General features: G+C 41.1%; 1 protein-coding gene across 2 annotated transcripts in view; it reads left to right on the plus strand.

Annotated features, from left to right (window-relative positions):
• Positions 1-15,000, plus strand: part of ULK4 (unc-51 like kinase 4) — a gene marked incomplete at its 5' end in the record, with an annotated part of 374,670 nt that overhangs the window by 267,998 nt on the left and 91,672 nt on the right. For both annotated transcript variants that reach the window (XM_084248396.1, XM_084248397.1), the window contains one exon: positions 8,478-8,663. In XM_084248396.1, the coding sequence (XP_084104522.1) occupies positions 8,478-8,663 (186 nt within the window). The remainder of the gene's footprint in view (positions 1-8,477; positions 8,664-15,000) is intronic.

A 15,000-nucleotide genomic window follows, 5' to 3' on the forward strand; every position in this document is an offset into this window, starting at 1 on the left:
CTCTTCAGAGAAGTTTCTTTTAAGCTCTTCTGCCCATTTTTTGACTGGATTATTTTCTTTGTTGTTGTTGAGACTCATCAGCTCTTTGCAGATTTTTGTGATCAGTCCTTTATCATTAGTGTTGGGTGCAAAAATGTTCTCCCAGTTGGTGGGGTTTCTCTTTGTTTTTGTTATTGTCTCTTTTGCTGTGCAAAAGCTCTTTAATTTGATATAGTCCCAGCTGTTTATCTTTGCCTTCACTATCACAGCTTTGGGTGATGTGTCTGTAAAGATGTCTTTGATGTGCAAATCACGTAGTGTTTCGCCTATATTTCCTTCTATATATTTTATGGTTTCAGGTCTTATGTCTAGTTCTTTAATCCATTTTGAGTTGATTTTTGTGTATGGTGTGAGGTGGTGGTCAAGCTTCATTCTTTTGCATGTAGCGACCCAGTTTTCCCAGCACCATTTATTGAACAAACTTTCTTTGCTCCAATGCATAGTCTTTGCTCCTTTGTCAAAGATTAGTTGACCATAAACCTGTGGGTTTATTTCTGGATTTTCTATTCGATTCCATTGGTCTGTATGTCTGTTCTTGTTCCAATACCATGCGGTTTTGATGATTATGGCTTTGTAGTATAGTTTGAAGTCTGGGAGTCTGATGCCTCCATTCCCTTCTTTTTTTTTCAGGAGAGCTTTGGCTATTCGGGGTTTTTTGTGATTCCATACGAATTTCATCAATAATTGTTCTATTTCTTTGAAGAATGCCATTGAAATTTTGATTGGAATAGCATTGAATCTGTATATTGCTTTTGGAAGGATGGCCATTTTAATAATGTTTATTCTTCCAATCCATGAGCAGGGGATGTCTCTCCATTTCTTTGTGTCTTCTTCTATTTCTTTTAACAGTGTTTTATAGTTTTCTTTGTATAGGTCCTTTACCTCTTTTGTTAGATTTATTCCCAAATATTTGATTTTTTTTGTTTCAATAACAAAAGGGATGGTCTTTTTGATTTCTTCTTCTTCAGATTTATTGTTTGTGTATAGGAAGGCTACTGACTTTTGCGTGTTGATTTTGTATCCTGCCACTTTACTGAACTGATTGATGAGTTGAATTAGCTTTTCTGTGGAGTTTTTGGGGTTCTCTATGTATAATATCATATCGTCTGCAAATAGTGATAGTTTGACTTCTTCTTTTCCTATTTGGATTCCTTGGATGTCTTTCTCTTGTCTTATTGCCCTGGCTAGGACTTCCAGTATTATATTGAAAAGCAATGGTGAGAGTGGACATCCTTGTCTTGTTCCAGATCTTAATGGAATTGCTTTCAGCTTTTCACCATTGAGAATGATACTGGCTGTTGGCTTGTCATAGATGGCCTTTATGATGTTGAGGTATGTTCCTTGTATCCCAAGAATTTCAAGGGCTTTTATCATGAATGGGTGTTGCACTTTGTCGAAAGCTTTCTCAGCATCTATTGATATTATCATATGGTTTTTATATTTCTTTTTGTTGATGTGTTGGATAACGTTGATTGATTTTCGGATGTTAAACCATCCTTGTGCCCCTGGAATGAATCCAACTTGGTCGTGGTGAATTATCTTATGGATACATTGTTGGATTCTGATAGCTAAAATTTTATTGAGGATTTTTGCATCAGTGTTCATTAGGGAGATTGGCCTGTAGTTTTCCTTTTTTGTGTTGTCCTTGTTCGGTTTTGGTATTAGTGTAATGTTGGCTTCATAGAACGTGTTTGGTATTGTCCCTTCCTTCTCAATTTTTTGGAAGAGTTTGTGAAGGATAGGCACTAATTCGTCTCTGAATGTTTGGTAGAATTCATTTGTAAATCCATCAGGTCCTGGGCTTTTGTTTTTGGGGAGGTTTTTGATTACCATTTCAATTTCGCTAATTGTAATTGGTCTGTTTAGGTGTTCTATTTCTTCTTTATCTAGCTTTGGGTGATTGTAGAGTTGTAGGAATTTGTCCATCTCCTCTAGATTGTTAAACTTGTTTCCATATAACTGTTCATAGTAGTTACTGATTATTCTTTTGATTTCTGCTGTGTCCGTTGTGATTTCTCCTCTTTCATTGATGATCCTGTTTATTTGTGCTTTCTCCCTTTTTTCCTTTGTGAGCCTGGCTAGGGGTTTGTCTATTTTATTGATTTTTTCAAAGAACCAGCTCTTGGTTTCATTGATCTTTTGGATTGTTTTTTTAGTTTCAATTTCATTTATTTCTGCTTTGGTTTTTATTATTTCTTTTCTTCTACTGGTTTTGGGGTTTTTTTGTTGTTCTTTTTCTAGATCTTTGAGCTTCGAGATTAGGTTGTTTCTTTGCGTTCTTTCTTGTTTCTTGATGTGAGCTTCTATTGCTATATATTTTCCTCTTATTACTGCTTTTGCTGCATCCCATACATTTAGGATATTGGTGTCCTCCTTGTCGTTCAATTCAAAAAATTTTTTAATTTCTTCTTTGATCTCCTCATTAGTCCAATGGTCTTCCAGTAGTGTGGTTTTTAATCTCCATGAGGTAGGAAAGTTCCTTGCCTTCTTTTTATGGTTTATTTCTAGTTTGATGCCTTCATGGTCAGAAAAGATGGTTGATATGATTTCAATCTTGGTGTATCTGTTGATGTTTGTCTTGTGCCCCAGTATGTGATCGATCCTGGAGAATGATCCGTGTGCGCTTGAGAAAAATGTGTACTCCATTTTTTTGGGGTTTAGTGTTCTATAGATGTCTGTTAAGCCCAATTGCTCTAGGTCTTTATTTAGAGCTTTGGTTTCTTTACTTATTTTTTGTCTTGTTGATCTATCCATTGTTGATAGTGGTGTGTTGAAGTCTCCCACTACGTATGTGTTTTCTCTGATGTCTGTTTTCAGAGAGGACAACAGTTGTCTGATATATTTTGGTGCTCCTTCGTTTGGTGAGTATATGTTAATGAGTGTTATTTCTTCTTGAAGTATTGTCCCCTTGATCATAATGTAGTGACCATTGGGGTCTCTTTTTATCTTTTTGAGTTTGAAATCTGTTTTATCTGATATAAGTATAGCTGTTCCTGCTTTCTTTTTTGGTCCATTTGCTTGTAGGATTGTTTTCCATCCTTTAACTTTGAGCCTATTTTTATCTTTTGTAGCTAAATGTGTTTCCTGGAGACAGCAAAAGGTTGGGTTTTGTTTCTTAATCCAGGCTGCAACTCTGTGTCTTTTTATTGAAGAGTTTAGTCCATTTACATTTAGAGTTAATATTGATATGTTAACATCTGTATTTGCCATTGTGTTTGTCTTTCCTTTGATTTTATTTATTTATTCTTTTAATAACTTTTTTTTTTTTTTGGCCTTCTTTCATTGTTATTCGTCGCTCTGAGGTTCTGGCTTTAGGACTCCTTGTAGTATTTTTTGGAGTGGGGGTTTAGTTGCAATGAAATTCCGGAGTTTCTGTTTGTCTGGGAAGGTCCATATTCTTTCTTCAAAGAGGAAGGAGAGCTTTGCGGGATAGAGTATTCTTGGTTGGCATCTGTTTTCTTGGAGTCTGTTGACTATGTCCCTCCACTCTCTCCTTGCCCGTAGTGTTTCTTCGGAGAAGTCTGATGTCAGCCTGATTGGTTTTCCTTTGAATGTTATCTGTTTCTTCCCTCTTGCCAGCTTCATTATTTTTTCCTTGTCCTGGATTCTTGGGAGCTTTACTATTATGTGTCTTGCTGTATTTTTCCTTTCGTCGTGGAAGTTTGGTGTTCTTCTTGCTTCTTGTATATCAATTTTCAGCTCCTTCTTCACATTTGGGAAGTTCTCTTCAATTATCTCTTTGAATATTTTCTCTGTTCCTACATCTCTCTCCTCTCCTTCTGGTATTCCTATAACTCTTATATTTCCTTTCCTCATGGAGTCAGATAGTTCCCGAAGTCTTTCTTCGTTCTTTTTCCTTCGTACTTCTCTTTCCTTTTCTGTTTTGGTTCTTTTTATTTCTGTGTCTTCAAGATTACTTATTCGTTCTTCCATTTCATCTATTCTGCTTTCATTGCTTTTCCCAGAATTCTTTAGTTCTTCCATTAATTCTTTGATCTCCTGCATTTCTTTTACTTCCCTCTTTAGGGACTCAATTTCTTTCTTCTGACCATTGTTTTCCCTCTCTAGGGACTCAATTGCATTCTTCTGATCGTTGATTATTTTTCCCTTATCATTGTTTTCCTTTATGACTTCTGTCAGTTTTTTAATCACGGCAATTTTAAATTCTCTTTCTGGAAGGCTCAGAAATTCTTCCAAGTTATTGTCGTTGCAATCTGGGGGCTGGCTTTCTTTTTGTGGTGTGCTTTTTCTCTGGAGAGTTGCTAGGTTGCGTGTGGTTCTTCTCCTCCCTACTGTCTGTTTTCTAATTTGCCGTATGCGTTGGGACACTGTGTTGTTGGGACTTGCCGGCATCTTGGGTGGGCTTCTCTGTTCCCCTCTGGTTCTTCCAGGAGTCATCTGTCAGTTTCAAGCAGCCTTTACTGGAGAAAGGTCCCTGTTCTAAAATGCCGATGTGGGGACACACTCCCCTGTGCGCCTGGTCTGCCCCGGCGGTGGGTTCCTGCTTCCCTCTGGGCTTGGACTGCAGGCCAGAGGGGGTCTGGCGTGGGCGAACTTCCCCCGCTCACCTCTGGCTCCTGAGGAAGCCTTCTGCAGGTAGTCTTTACTGAAGAAATGTCCCTGTTCTAAAATGGTGATGTGGGACACACTCCCTGCGCTTCTGGTCTCAGGCACACTCTTCTGCGCGCCTGGTCTGCCCCGGCTGTGGGTGCTCGCTCTCCCTGTGGGCTCAGACTACTTGTTCAGAAGGGGCCCGGTGTGGGCTAACTCCCCAGCTGGCCACTAGCTCCTTCAGTAGCCTGTGCTGGGGTCAAGTCGCTAGGTGGCACCAGAGATCTCTCCTAGAGCCCTTGGGGAGCTGATTTTCCACCCCGTGGGACAGGGAGCAGAGCGGGGATGGTAGGGTACACCTCAACAGCTTTGGGGTGCTGTGTCTGCCTTGTGCCCCACCGTCGTGGGGAACCCACGCCCCTAATTTCGTGCCCCGGGTCTCAGTTCCAAAGCCCTCAGTTCCAGGACGCGGGCTGTAGCCTAGATCAGTGGCGCGGGAATGGCGCCTTTTGAATCCCGCTCCCCTGCCTGGGCGCCTTGTTCCTGCTCACTCAGGGAGGGCCTCGCCTGGGTCTCAGTTCCAAAGCCCTCAGTTCCAGGACGTGGGCTGTAGCCCAGATCAGTGGCGCGGGAATGGCGCCTTTTGAATCCCGCTCCCCTGCCTGGGCGCCTTGTTCCTGCTCACTCAGGGAGGGCCTCGCCCGGGTCTCAGTTCCAAAGCCCTCAGTTCCAGGACGCGGGCTGTAGCCCAGATCAGTGGCGCGGGAATGGCGCCTTTTGAGTCCCGCTCCCCTGCCTGGGCGCCTTGTTCCTGCTCACTGAGGGAGGGCCTCCGCCCGGGTCTCAGTTCCAAAGCCCTCAGTTCCAGGACGCGGGCTGTAGCCCAGATCAGTGGCGCGGGAATGGCGCCTTTTGAATCCCGCTCCCCTGCCTGGGCGCCTTGTTCCTGCTCACTCAGGGAGGGCCTCGCCCGGGTCTCAGTTCCAAAGCCCTCAGTTCCAGGACGTGGGCTGTAGCCCAGATCAGTGGCGCGGGAATGGCGCCTTTTGAATCCCGCTCCCCTGCCTGGGCACCTTGTTCCTGATCACTCAGGGAGGGCCTCCGCCGTCTCCCCGCAAGCCTAGGTCGCAGGCACAGGGGCCTGGGCAGCTGCAATCCGAGCGCCGCTTTCGCGCAAGCTTACCGGGCGGCAGGGGCTGTGTGCTGGTGCTGGTCTCCTCCTGGTGGGCGGGGCTCTCTTTTTAATGGCGCGTGGAGCTCACCTCCGCGGCGGATCCTGCAGGGTTCGCCTCAGCTCCCGTTCACGGGGTGTGGTGGCTGAAATAGTTCCTTTCCACTCACAGTCCCGCTTGCTGCATCCGTTTTTCTTGTTGGGCGTTTTGGTTTGTTGTTTCCCTGGTCTCTGCCGGTCGGAGAGTGCCGCCTCTGTGGGCGGGGGAGGGGAGCAGGGTTCTGCGCTTCCCTCCCTTCTCGTCCTCTTTTATGGCAACTTTCTTCTTCGGGCAGTTTGCTGGAGTCACCCGTTTATCTTCCGTGTCCCAGTTCTCACTGGGACCTGCCGCTTTTCCTCCCTATTAACTTTTTTTAATGGGAGATCTTACTCGCAGCGTCTCCTCGCCGCCATGTTGCTCCGCCCCCTTCTCTTCCAAACATTTTTAACATTATGTCCTAGAAATTAATGGTTAACATTAATTTCACCAAAATTGAATACGGAGAAATGCTTTCTACAACTACAAGTAAAATCGGTAAAAAAGAGGGGAGTGGTATAGATGCTACTGTAAGACAAGAGAAATAAAAGATCACTATTTGCAATTGATGAGATTTTTTTTATACCCAGAAAAAAAGAGATTGAAATAGATTTATTGGTGCTCAAAAAGCAAATTTCAGTATGTTAGGGGTATATAAATACACAAGAAACCCAATAGCTTTCGTTAAACTGGTGTTACTGTAATAGAAATAGAAGGAATCCCTTTCAGAGAAGTGACTAAAACCTTTAGTCAAAGAAGTAAAAAAATAAATGTAACCAGACAATATAAGTCATATGATAACTATTGAACATTTTGAAATATGACCTAAATTAAAGGAGAAACTTGCTAGTTACCTGGCAGTAAGACCTAAATTCTTCTAAATTAGTATACAAATATTAAGTACTATAATTTTGATCATAATTCTGTTCTTCTCTCATGTAAGGCAATAGAATCAACCTGGCTGTGTAAGGTAGAGAGATAACAGACATGATCAAGCCAAAGTTTTGCACAAAATTTAGCACCATAGTGCCAGTGTTGACATTTTTACCCTCTACAGTTTCTGCAACTTTTCTGCTTCAGTAGAATTGTTTTAACCTCCTTCTATTTTGACTGGTTATGGGGTTTTTCAGAGCTGTGTTTTCCCATCCTGTAGTTGTTGACAAGAAAAATGTGAAGTACATTATAATAGTTAGTCAGGGCCAGTACAGGAGGCCCAGGAGTCAAGGCTGATTTGACCTACCAGTGACTTTCAACTTGTTTTCAGATTTTTTAAAAAACCCAACTCTGATCTCTGAGCTATAGACTTACAACTAAATCAATAATGGTAGTGGCAGGTTTTCTTCCCCTTAAATTCCCACATTTAAGAATAGCATGTGCCTGGAGGTCAATGAGAGTGAAGTGTAGCCTTCCTCCTCAAGGGAAGGGGGCTATGTCAAGGCCGTGGGCAGCAGTGTTTCCTTGGGCGATTGTCATCTGGAATTACCATCATTCATCAACTTAGTGATACTTTCTGTTGCCACTTTAGCTGAATTTGGCCAGGAGTGATACATTAAAGTAAAGAGGAGCAGGGATTGATGGCCTCCTGTGAAATCTTGTAAAGATGTCTCCCAGTGCAGAATCTTTTCTCCAAGTACTTAAAAAAGTCAAGAAGCATATTATTAAATGTTTTTTTTTTCTTCCTTGGTTAATATAGTCTCTGAAAATAAATATTCCCATGCAATTTTGATAAAACACTACAGCAGGCAATATTTTAAAAATAGAATATAAAATGAGAAAGATTTTGAATGCATTATATCGCATGGACTGAGTAACGGGAGGTAGACGAGTATAGCTGTGTTTTTAAATTCTTTAAAAGTTTTAAAAATTCAAATGTAAGTTTACTTTGCGATATTTCTAAGTTGTATGTGTGTGTGTGTGTGTGTGTCTGTCTGTCTGTGTGTGTGTGTGTGTTCTTATCTGTCCCAGAAGACATTTGAGTTGGCTAATGAGAATGTCTGCAATGAAGTTAGGGTTGACAAGTAAAAATACATGATGCCAAATGGACATACTTATACATTGTTTATCTGAAATTCACACTTAATTGGGTGTTTTTTAAGTCTGGCAATTCTAAATAAAGTAGAAAACATGAATAAAACAATGAAGATAAGGTAGCATGAAGTTTCTGTACAACCATAAAGTCTCATATGATTGCTAAAGTGGGGAATGGTTTTAGCCTTGAGAGTCCTGTTTGCCATACAGAAATGGAAATTAAATCATTTATGAATTGTACTCTGTGCATAAAGGAGGGAGAAGACAGTTCCTTAGGTCAAGAAAGATTTTCTAGTTTGGATTTTTGAAAGGCTATTTTTTCATGGGTCTCTTTTAAAGGGACACATTGAGAGGGGTGTTATCTCCCTTTTACTGAACATTTCACTAGACAAAGACACTAGAAAGTGTTTGGCCCCTCTGCTTGTTCCAGGTCTTTCTTTACTATCTTTACTAATGGGTTTCGTGCTGTCAGCCTTTTCTGAGTCCTGTGTGCATTTTGAAAACAATCACTAAAAATTCAATTAGTGCAATTTTGTATTCCATCTCTTAAGCCAAATTTTATGGTAGTTCTTGAAGAATACCAATACCATCTCCCTGTCTCTTAATTTTCAGCTTCCTAATGAGGATCCAGAGATTTTTGAAGTTTCATCCAAGTGTCTGTCTATACTGGTACAGCTATATGGAGGGGAAAACCCAGACAGTCTGTCTCCTGAAAATGCAGAGAACTTTGCTGATTTGTTGGTATCCAAGGAAGACCCGAAGGAGCAGAAGCTTCTGTTGAGGATCCTCAGAAGAATGGTGAGTCCACACAGAAACTGGGTTTGGGGTAGGGATGCTGTGGCAGCCAGTGAACGGAGAGTAGTTGGTTTTCTTCCATTTGGTTTCATTAAAAGAATTCCCAATGACCCTTCCCCCATAGCTCCGATTGTTAGCATTTATCATATTCTGCCTCACTATCTTCATGCACACATATTTTTTTCTAACTATTGGAGAGTAATTAGAGATGCTGTGCCCACTCCCCGCTTTATGCATTGTGTTTGTTTCCTAACAAAACAGATGTTCTCTTAACTGCCATAATCAAAATCAGGAAATTTATCATTGATGCAATTCTTTCACTAATAGGCCATCCTTATCCATTTTCTGTCAACTGATCCAATAATGTCCTTTGTATATTTTTACGTGGGCGGTGAGGGGTAAGGAAAGGGAAGGTGTGGGGTCCAGGATCGCATATTTTAATAGACATGTGCCTTTAATTTGCAGTTTTCCCACAGCCACTCTTGCCTTTCATAACATTTTTGAAGACCATAGCCTGGGTATTTTATAGAATCTCCCTCCATCTGGGTCTATCTGATGTTTTCTGATGATTAGATTCAGGAAAATTTCAGAAAGATTCAGAAAATTTCTCAATCCATTATGCTCTTGATTCTGTCTGTCCCCTACTTGATCAAATCACTGTGTAGTTATTTTAAATTTTGAAATGGTTGGAGGATGGATATTTTCTGACTACCAACATTTCTGACTGCCAGTATTCTACCATAAGATAAAACTCTTCCTTTTGCTGTATTTATTTTTAAAAACTGTGTGTAGCTGATGTTTATTTGGAAGTATTTTTTACATAAATCTCACTGTGCTTGAAGGCTATTTATGGTGGCAATTGTTGGAGTTAATAAAGGAGTGGAGGTCCTGTTAGTCTGTGTCAAGTCCTGCTTGTCAATCTGTTCATTCTAGATCAGATTATCTTGAGGGGGTTCCTTTTGCAAATGGAACCTGTGGATTCATCAGAGAGTTAACTTAAGCCAACAGTTTGAGACATGGACCCCTGTAGTGTGTGACAAGGCAGGTTATGGGTAACAGACTAAAAGGGAGATAATGAAGTTTACCCTCTCACTCTCTATTATGACTTAGTGCATGTCAGGTCTCCTTCACCCTCAACAAGACTTACTCCCCCAGTGGAGTCATTGTCTGAGTGACAGGATGATGACATGGTCTAGGCAAGTCTCCCAAAGTGTAGGTGATGTACTTCTGGGTTTGCCAGCTCAGCACTAGATGACACGAATTCACATAATCTGAAAGGGCTTTCCTTTTGCATTTCTTTTGATCTTCTTGATGATTTAAGGTGAAAGTCTCAGTTTGATACACAGGGTCTTAAACAGCTTTTGACTCTTTCAGTATCTCCCTTTTTAACAGAGTGGGTAGGCCTCTCAGAAGGTCAGCTTTTATTATAGAGATGAAAAAATGATTTTATTCAAATCTGAGTTTGAAGGCAGTATATAATATAATACTACGAGTGATAGAAAGATATGACAAAATTGACTTTGGTAGAGACTGACAAAAACTTTGGAAATATTGACCTAATATATGTTTAATTTTGTTGAGATGCACCATTTCTTCTTTGAGACTCTCTCAGGACCAGGTTTGTTTTGGAATTCATAATTTTCACATAGTGCTTATTACCATCTATGATGTGGAAAATAACATTCCTCCAAGGAACCATGAAATTTTTTGTGAAGTATTTAAAAAGCAAGATGCAAATTGTTCTTGCTTGAAATTGTGATATCTGTTTGCTTAACAAGAAAAATAGGCTGGATGGTCCAAAGAGTAAAGTGTACTGTTTCTTCCTGTCTTGTCGATGGTACCCCTGCAAGTCACTAACATCTTGATGTCTCTAATTTAACTGGTCAGAAATGCTCATATTTGCAGGCCAGCCATTGTGACAATTGCTTTAAAATCATCTGAAAGCACTCTAAATTACCCCTGTGTCACTCACTGGTGAGTTCAAGTTGTGCAAAACATATAACTGGTGATTCTGGGGCCCAGTCAACTCAACTGAAGCCTTGAACTTGTCTATTCTGAAGCTCAGTTTTGCTTACTTAGTACTGATCGCAGTACATCTGGAAAGAAGTAGCAGCACATTACCAAAAGTACAGAACCCCTCTTACTCTTTGACCCACTGCTCTCTGTCCTTACCTCTAAGGCACTCCTTGCTTTGTAACTGCTGACTGACTTTCTGTTCTCAGCTTTACATTACCCTTGTTTGGCGTAGTGATGTAGTCTTGTTCATTGTCTTTTCAGCAGGTTACGGTGTCTCATCCTTAGAAGGCGGTCCGCATATATTTAGAACTGTGCAAGGCCCCATGTTAGGACTTTGGTGCATTATCTTATTTACTCTCCATAGCAACCCTAGAGGTCACCTCCTGTGACTATTCTCATCTTACAGTTTAAAAAAACTAAAGCTCATAAACCTTAAGTAACATTCCCAAGATCACCAGTTAGGAAATGGTAGAGCCCTATTAGCCCAAGTTGGGTTGCTTCTAGCTCACACTCTTTCCTGGTAGCTCGCTACCATGCTACTGCCCTGGCCAGTATTAATGTGGATGGCACAGGCACCCATCAAGCTGAAATGGGCTGCATTTTGATCTAGAAGACACCTGAGAGGTTTTTTCTTTCATTAATGGAAAAATGAATATTCGATGGAGTTATTCCTATGTGCAGGCACTGATTGGGGGTACTAAAAGAGTAAGATGTGACCTTCCTGACCCCTGCTCTCAAGAATCTCTAACTGGAAAAATGGAGAAACACCCAGCTTCATTACAATGCACAATGTAGTCAGTGCTATAGCGCAGGAGCCAGCAAAGTTCCACAGGAACAATCTGTCTAGAGAGGCAGTTGGCGAGGGCATGGTGTTTGAGTTGAGGATAGAAGGATGTCTTTGTCGCCCAGAGTGGAACTGGAAGAAACACATGCTGAGCACAGGCCCTCAAACTCTTGGACCTGGACTGGGAAACAAAAGAAATGGACCAGAAAGGCTGAAGAGTTCCAAATGTGGATTTGGAAACTGTTGTTGGAATTAGGAAAATCTGGTCTTTGGGTCAGAAAGGTGGCAGCCGTGTCAGTTGAATTCTGATCACCTACTGCGAAATAAAGGTTTATCATAGTACCTGGCAAATAGTAGGTATTTAATAAGTATCCTCTGAGCTGAGTAAGACATGTCTCTAAAATTTATACCTTTGTTATTGGCAATTGTCCTTTTTTGCTCTTTAGGGTATATTATGAGCTCATTTTGGTGCTTAATAGAAGCATAGGTCAGACGGAGAACAACTTTAAAAGGCATATAGTTAGTTTGAAGTCTGATGCTTCGGTGTCCTCCGCAGTATTCCTGATAAGTTTCTGAGCAGTGGATGACATTAGATAGGCGGATGGACAGAGAGTGGGGACTCAAGAGGTACAAGAATGTGAATGAAGAGTTCTGCAACAGTCAGGAGACTGTAAGCCTGCTCACCTCCCTGGGCCATAGAAACTGCAGGCTGGATAGAGAAGCAGGGGCCAACCTAGATTTATTACCTATTGGCAGTAATTGGATTCGGGAGACCTTATATGTACAACTTTCTTATTGTAAGAAGTTAGGGGAGAAAGACAAGCTCCTTGAGAACTTACTTCAAAGGACATTCGTTAATTGCATACTCCCTCCAGGAGCACTTGGAAAGAGAAGAGGGTACCTGCACTGTAGTGCTGTCTCTTTTTAAGCCCTGATGGAGGAATACCCTCCTTTGCACAAAGCTGAGCAAGCCTGGATGGTTTCAGAGATGTTTGCTCCAGTAGTTCTACAAGGTCCGGCAATGAGCGTGTCAGTGACTGGTAAATCATGGTCATTAGAGACTCATGTTAGGGAATAAGGTGGCAGATTCCTCCCTGTGAATCACACAAAAGGCCCTGGATGTTCTTAAATTGTTTGTTCAAAGCTCCAATTTTGTGATAGTCATGTCCTCCAACCATGGTTTTCACTAACAATTCAAGAAATAGGATGTTTAATTTGTGCTAATAGAGTTGGGATATGTTTTGCCCCTAGGGTGCGCTTCCTTATTTAGTCTCTATTTGGAACATCCTGAGAATGCTAGGGAAATGCAAAGAATGTAATTATCTATTGTAATTTACTAGGAAGTCGGGTGGTTTTATAATTGTACTTTGTGTTCTAGCTTTAAAAATGTGATGGAAAGCCTTCAAGTTGCTCCCAAGTTCACCAACCCCTTAAACTTGATATCAATGGGATTTTTTCCAAGGATAATGATTGTAGATTAGCTACTTGTCTCTTAATTAAAGCTAGCTTACTCTGACTCTCAAAGTATTAACTACACATAAACCACCACAAACTCGTTCTGTAAAATTGGCTCAAGCACACATTATTGACTGCTCTCTGCAAGCAGAGAAGCGGTCCGTGATTGTAACAGCTGCTGTTGCTCACTCCTGTTGCCCCGCCTGCCTGTCTTGTGCAGTAGAGGTGGCAGGGGTGAGATTTGGGATCACTCTCTGAAGGTGATTAGTATTGAAGATTATTATGAACATCCATCCCTTGGAGACCCTTAACCTAGGGCTTTCAGAAAATCCTGCTTTGCGCACCACTGTTTTCCTTTCAAATTCTCAGGTAAGTTTCCCTTTTAGTCCAAGAGCCATAAGAACAGAATCAGTGTAACAGTATTTCTTCATATATAGAGTCTTTAAAGCTTTAAACTAACAAGCTGAGGAAACTAGGAACCCTGCAGCCATTCTCTTCCTGTTTTCAGACCAGCATGACATTTAGATTTAGGATCAGAATGGACCTGCTTTGTATTGGAAAAGTAAAGAAATATCCCTTGAGGTATAGCAAGAAAGCAAAGCGATGCCTGTCTCCCTCCTCTCTTATTTTTTCCTGTGGTAAGATCTGTTTTTGATTAATTACCTGAAAGGAAAATGAGGGAGGGGATGAGAAGTTGACATGAAGCTAGTGACATTTTTAAGAGAAGCAGCACAATGATAATGACATAATGTTTGATTGAGATTTGATCTCAAAATGTAACCTAAGATTTATTAAAAGGAATTGATTTTTGTCTTCACAACATTATAAAGGCATTCTTTTAATGTTATATACTATTTCTGCTTTACTATGCAGGAAGTCTTCACCCAGGCATGAAGTAGTCACGAGCACCTGCTTTGTGGCAGGCAGTTTTCGGAATGCTGGGGATATAGCAGTGAACAAAACAGATGAAAATCTGTGCTCTGTTGCTTACCAAAGAGAGTGAGATGATAACCACATTTCTTAAACTATGCTATATATTAGATAATAAAAGCATCAGAAAGATAAATATAGAAGGAAGGAAAGATAGGAAATACGAGCAGGCATTTGCAACATTAGATACAGAAGACCACACTGAGATCACACCACAGTAATGAACTGAAGGAGGTGGAGAGCGCTGGTGGTGGGTATTTGGAGTGGGCACCTGAGGCAGAGGGACAGGAATTGCTAAGATGCAAGCCAGAGGCATTCCTGTTAGGTGTTCAGAACCATGAGGAATTTAGTGTGTTCTAAATTGAGCAAGTGAGCAAGGAGGTGACATATATCAGATGTGAGTGGGATAATAGGGAGGGTGTGGTACAGGGATGAGGTCATTAAGGGCCTGTGGGTCTTTGTGAAGACTGGTCTGAGTGAGATGCAGCCTTTGGAGGGTTTGCAGCAGAGGGGTGAAATGACTAAGAACAACATTGAAGAGGGTGAAGCATCAGAGACACCAGGAGGCCATGTAGTCCAGGAGCACCAGAATGCTGTGTTCCTACATCCATCGCCAGGAGAGTCAGCTGAGGGCTGGTCTTACTTACCAGTTCAGTTCCCCCTGAACCCTACCAAGATGGCATGTGGCTGGGCCTTTTCAGTCCGTCGCATGAGACTTTCTCAGTGACGCTAGACTTTCTGTGTGTTATTTTTAACTATCAAAATTGCATTATAGCGTCCTTCATATTTAATCTTCCCAGCATATTCATTAAACAGGATCTTTTTACAAAACTAGTTAAGGTTTTATTAACTTTCCATTGCTGGTAAAGTTAATATTCCCTTTGAAAGTGTCTTTTCTGGCCTCATACTTGAAGGCATTTTTCTCCTCTTTACATGATGATTGGCCCATCCTGGCTATCTGATAGGCCTTCACTTGTCAAAGGCTTTTGGTGTGATTTTTCCACAATTGCAATGACTTAATGAAATGCTGCATATAACAGGACTAATTTCTTCATAACTTATTTGTGTTAATTTTATTGAGGTCACATTGATTTATAATACTGTATATGATCTTTGTCACTCAGCATAGGGTCTATCCTTAAGAAAGCAGGTGCA

The sequence above is a fragment of the Talpa europaea genome (assembly GCF_964194135.1).
Source record: "Talpa europaea genome assembly, chromosome: 11".
In the NCBI taxonomy this organism is placed as follows: Eukaryota; Metazoa; Chordata; class Mammalia; order Eulipotyphla; family Talpidae; genus Talpa; species Talpa europaea.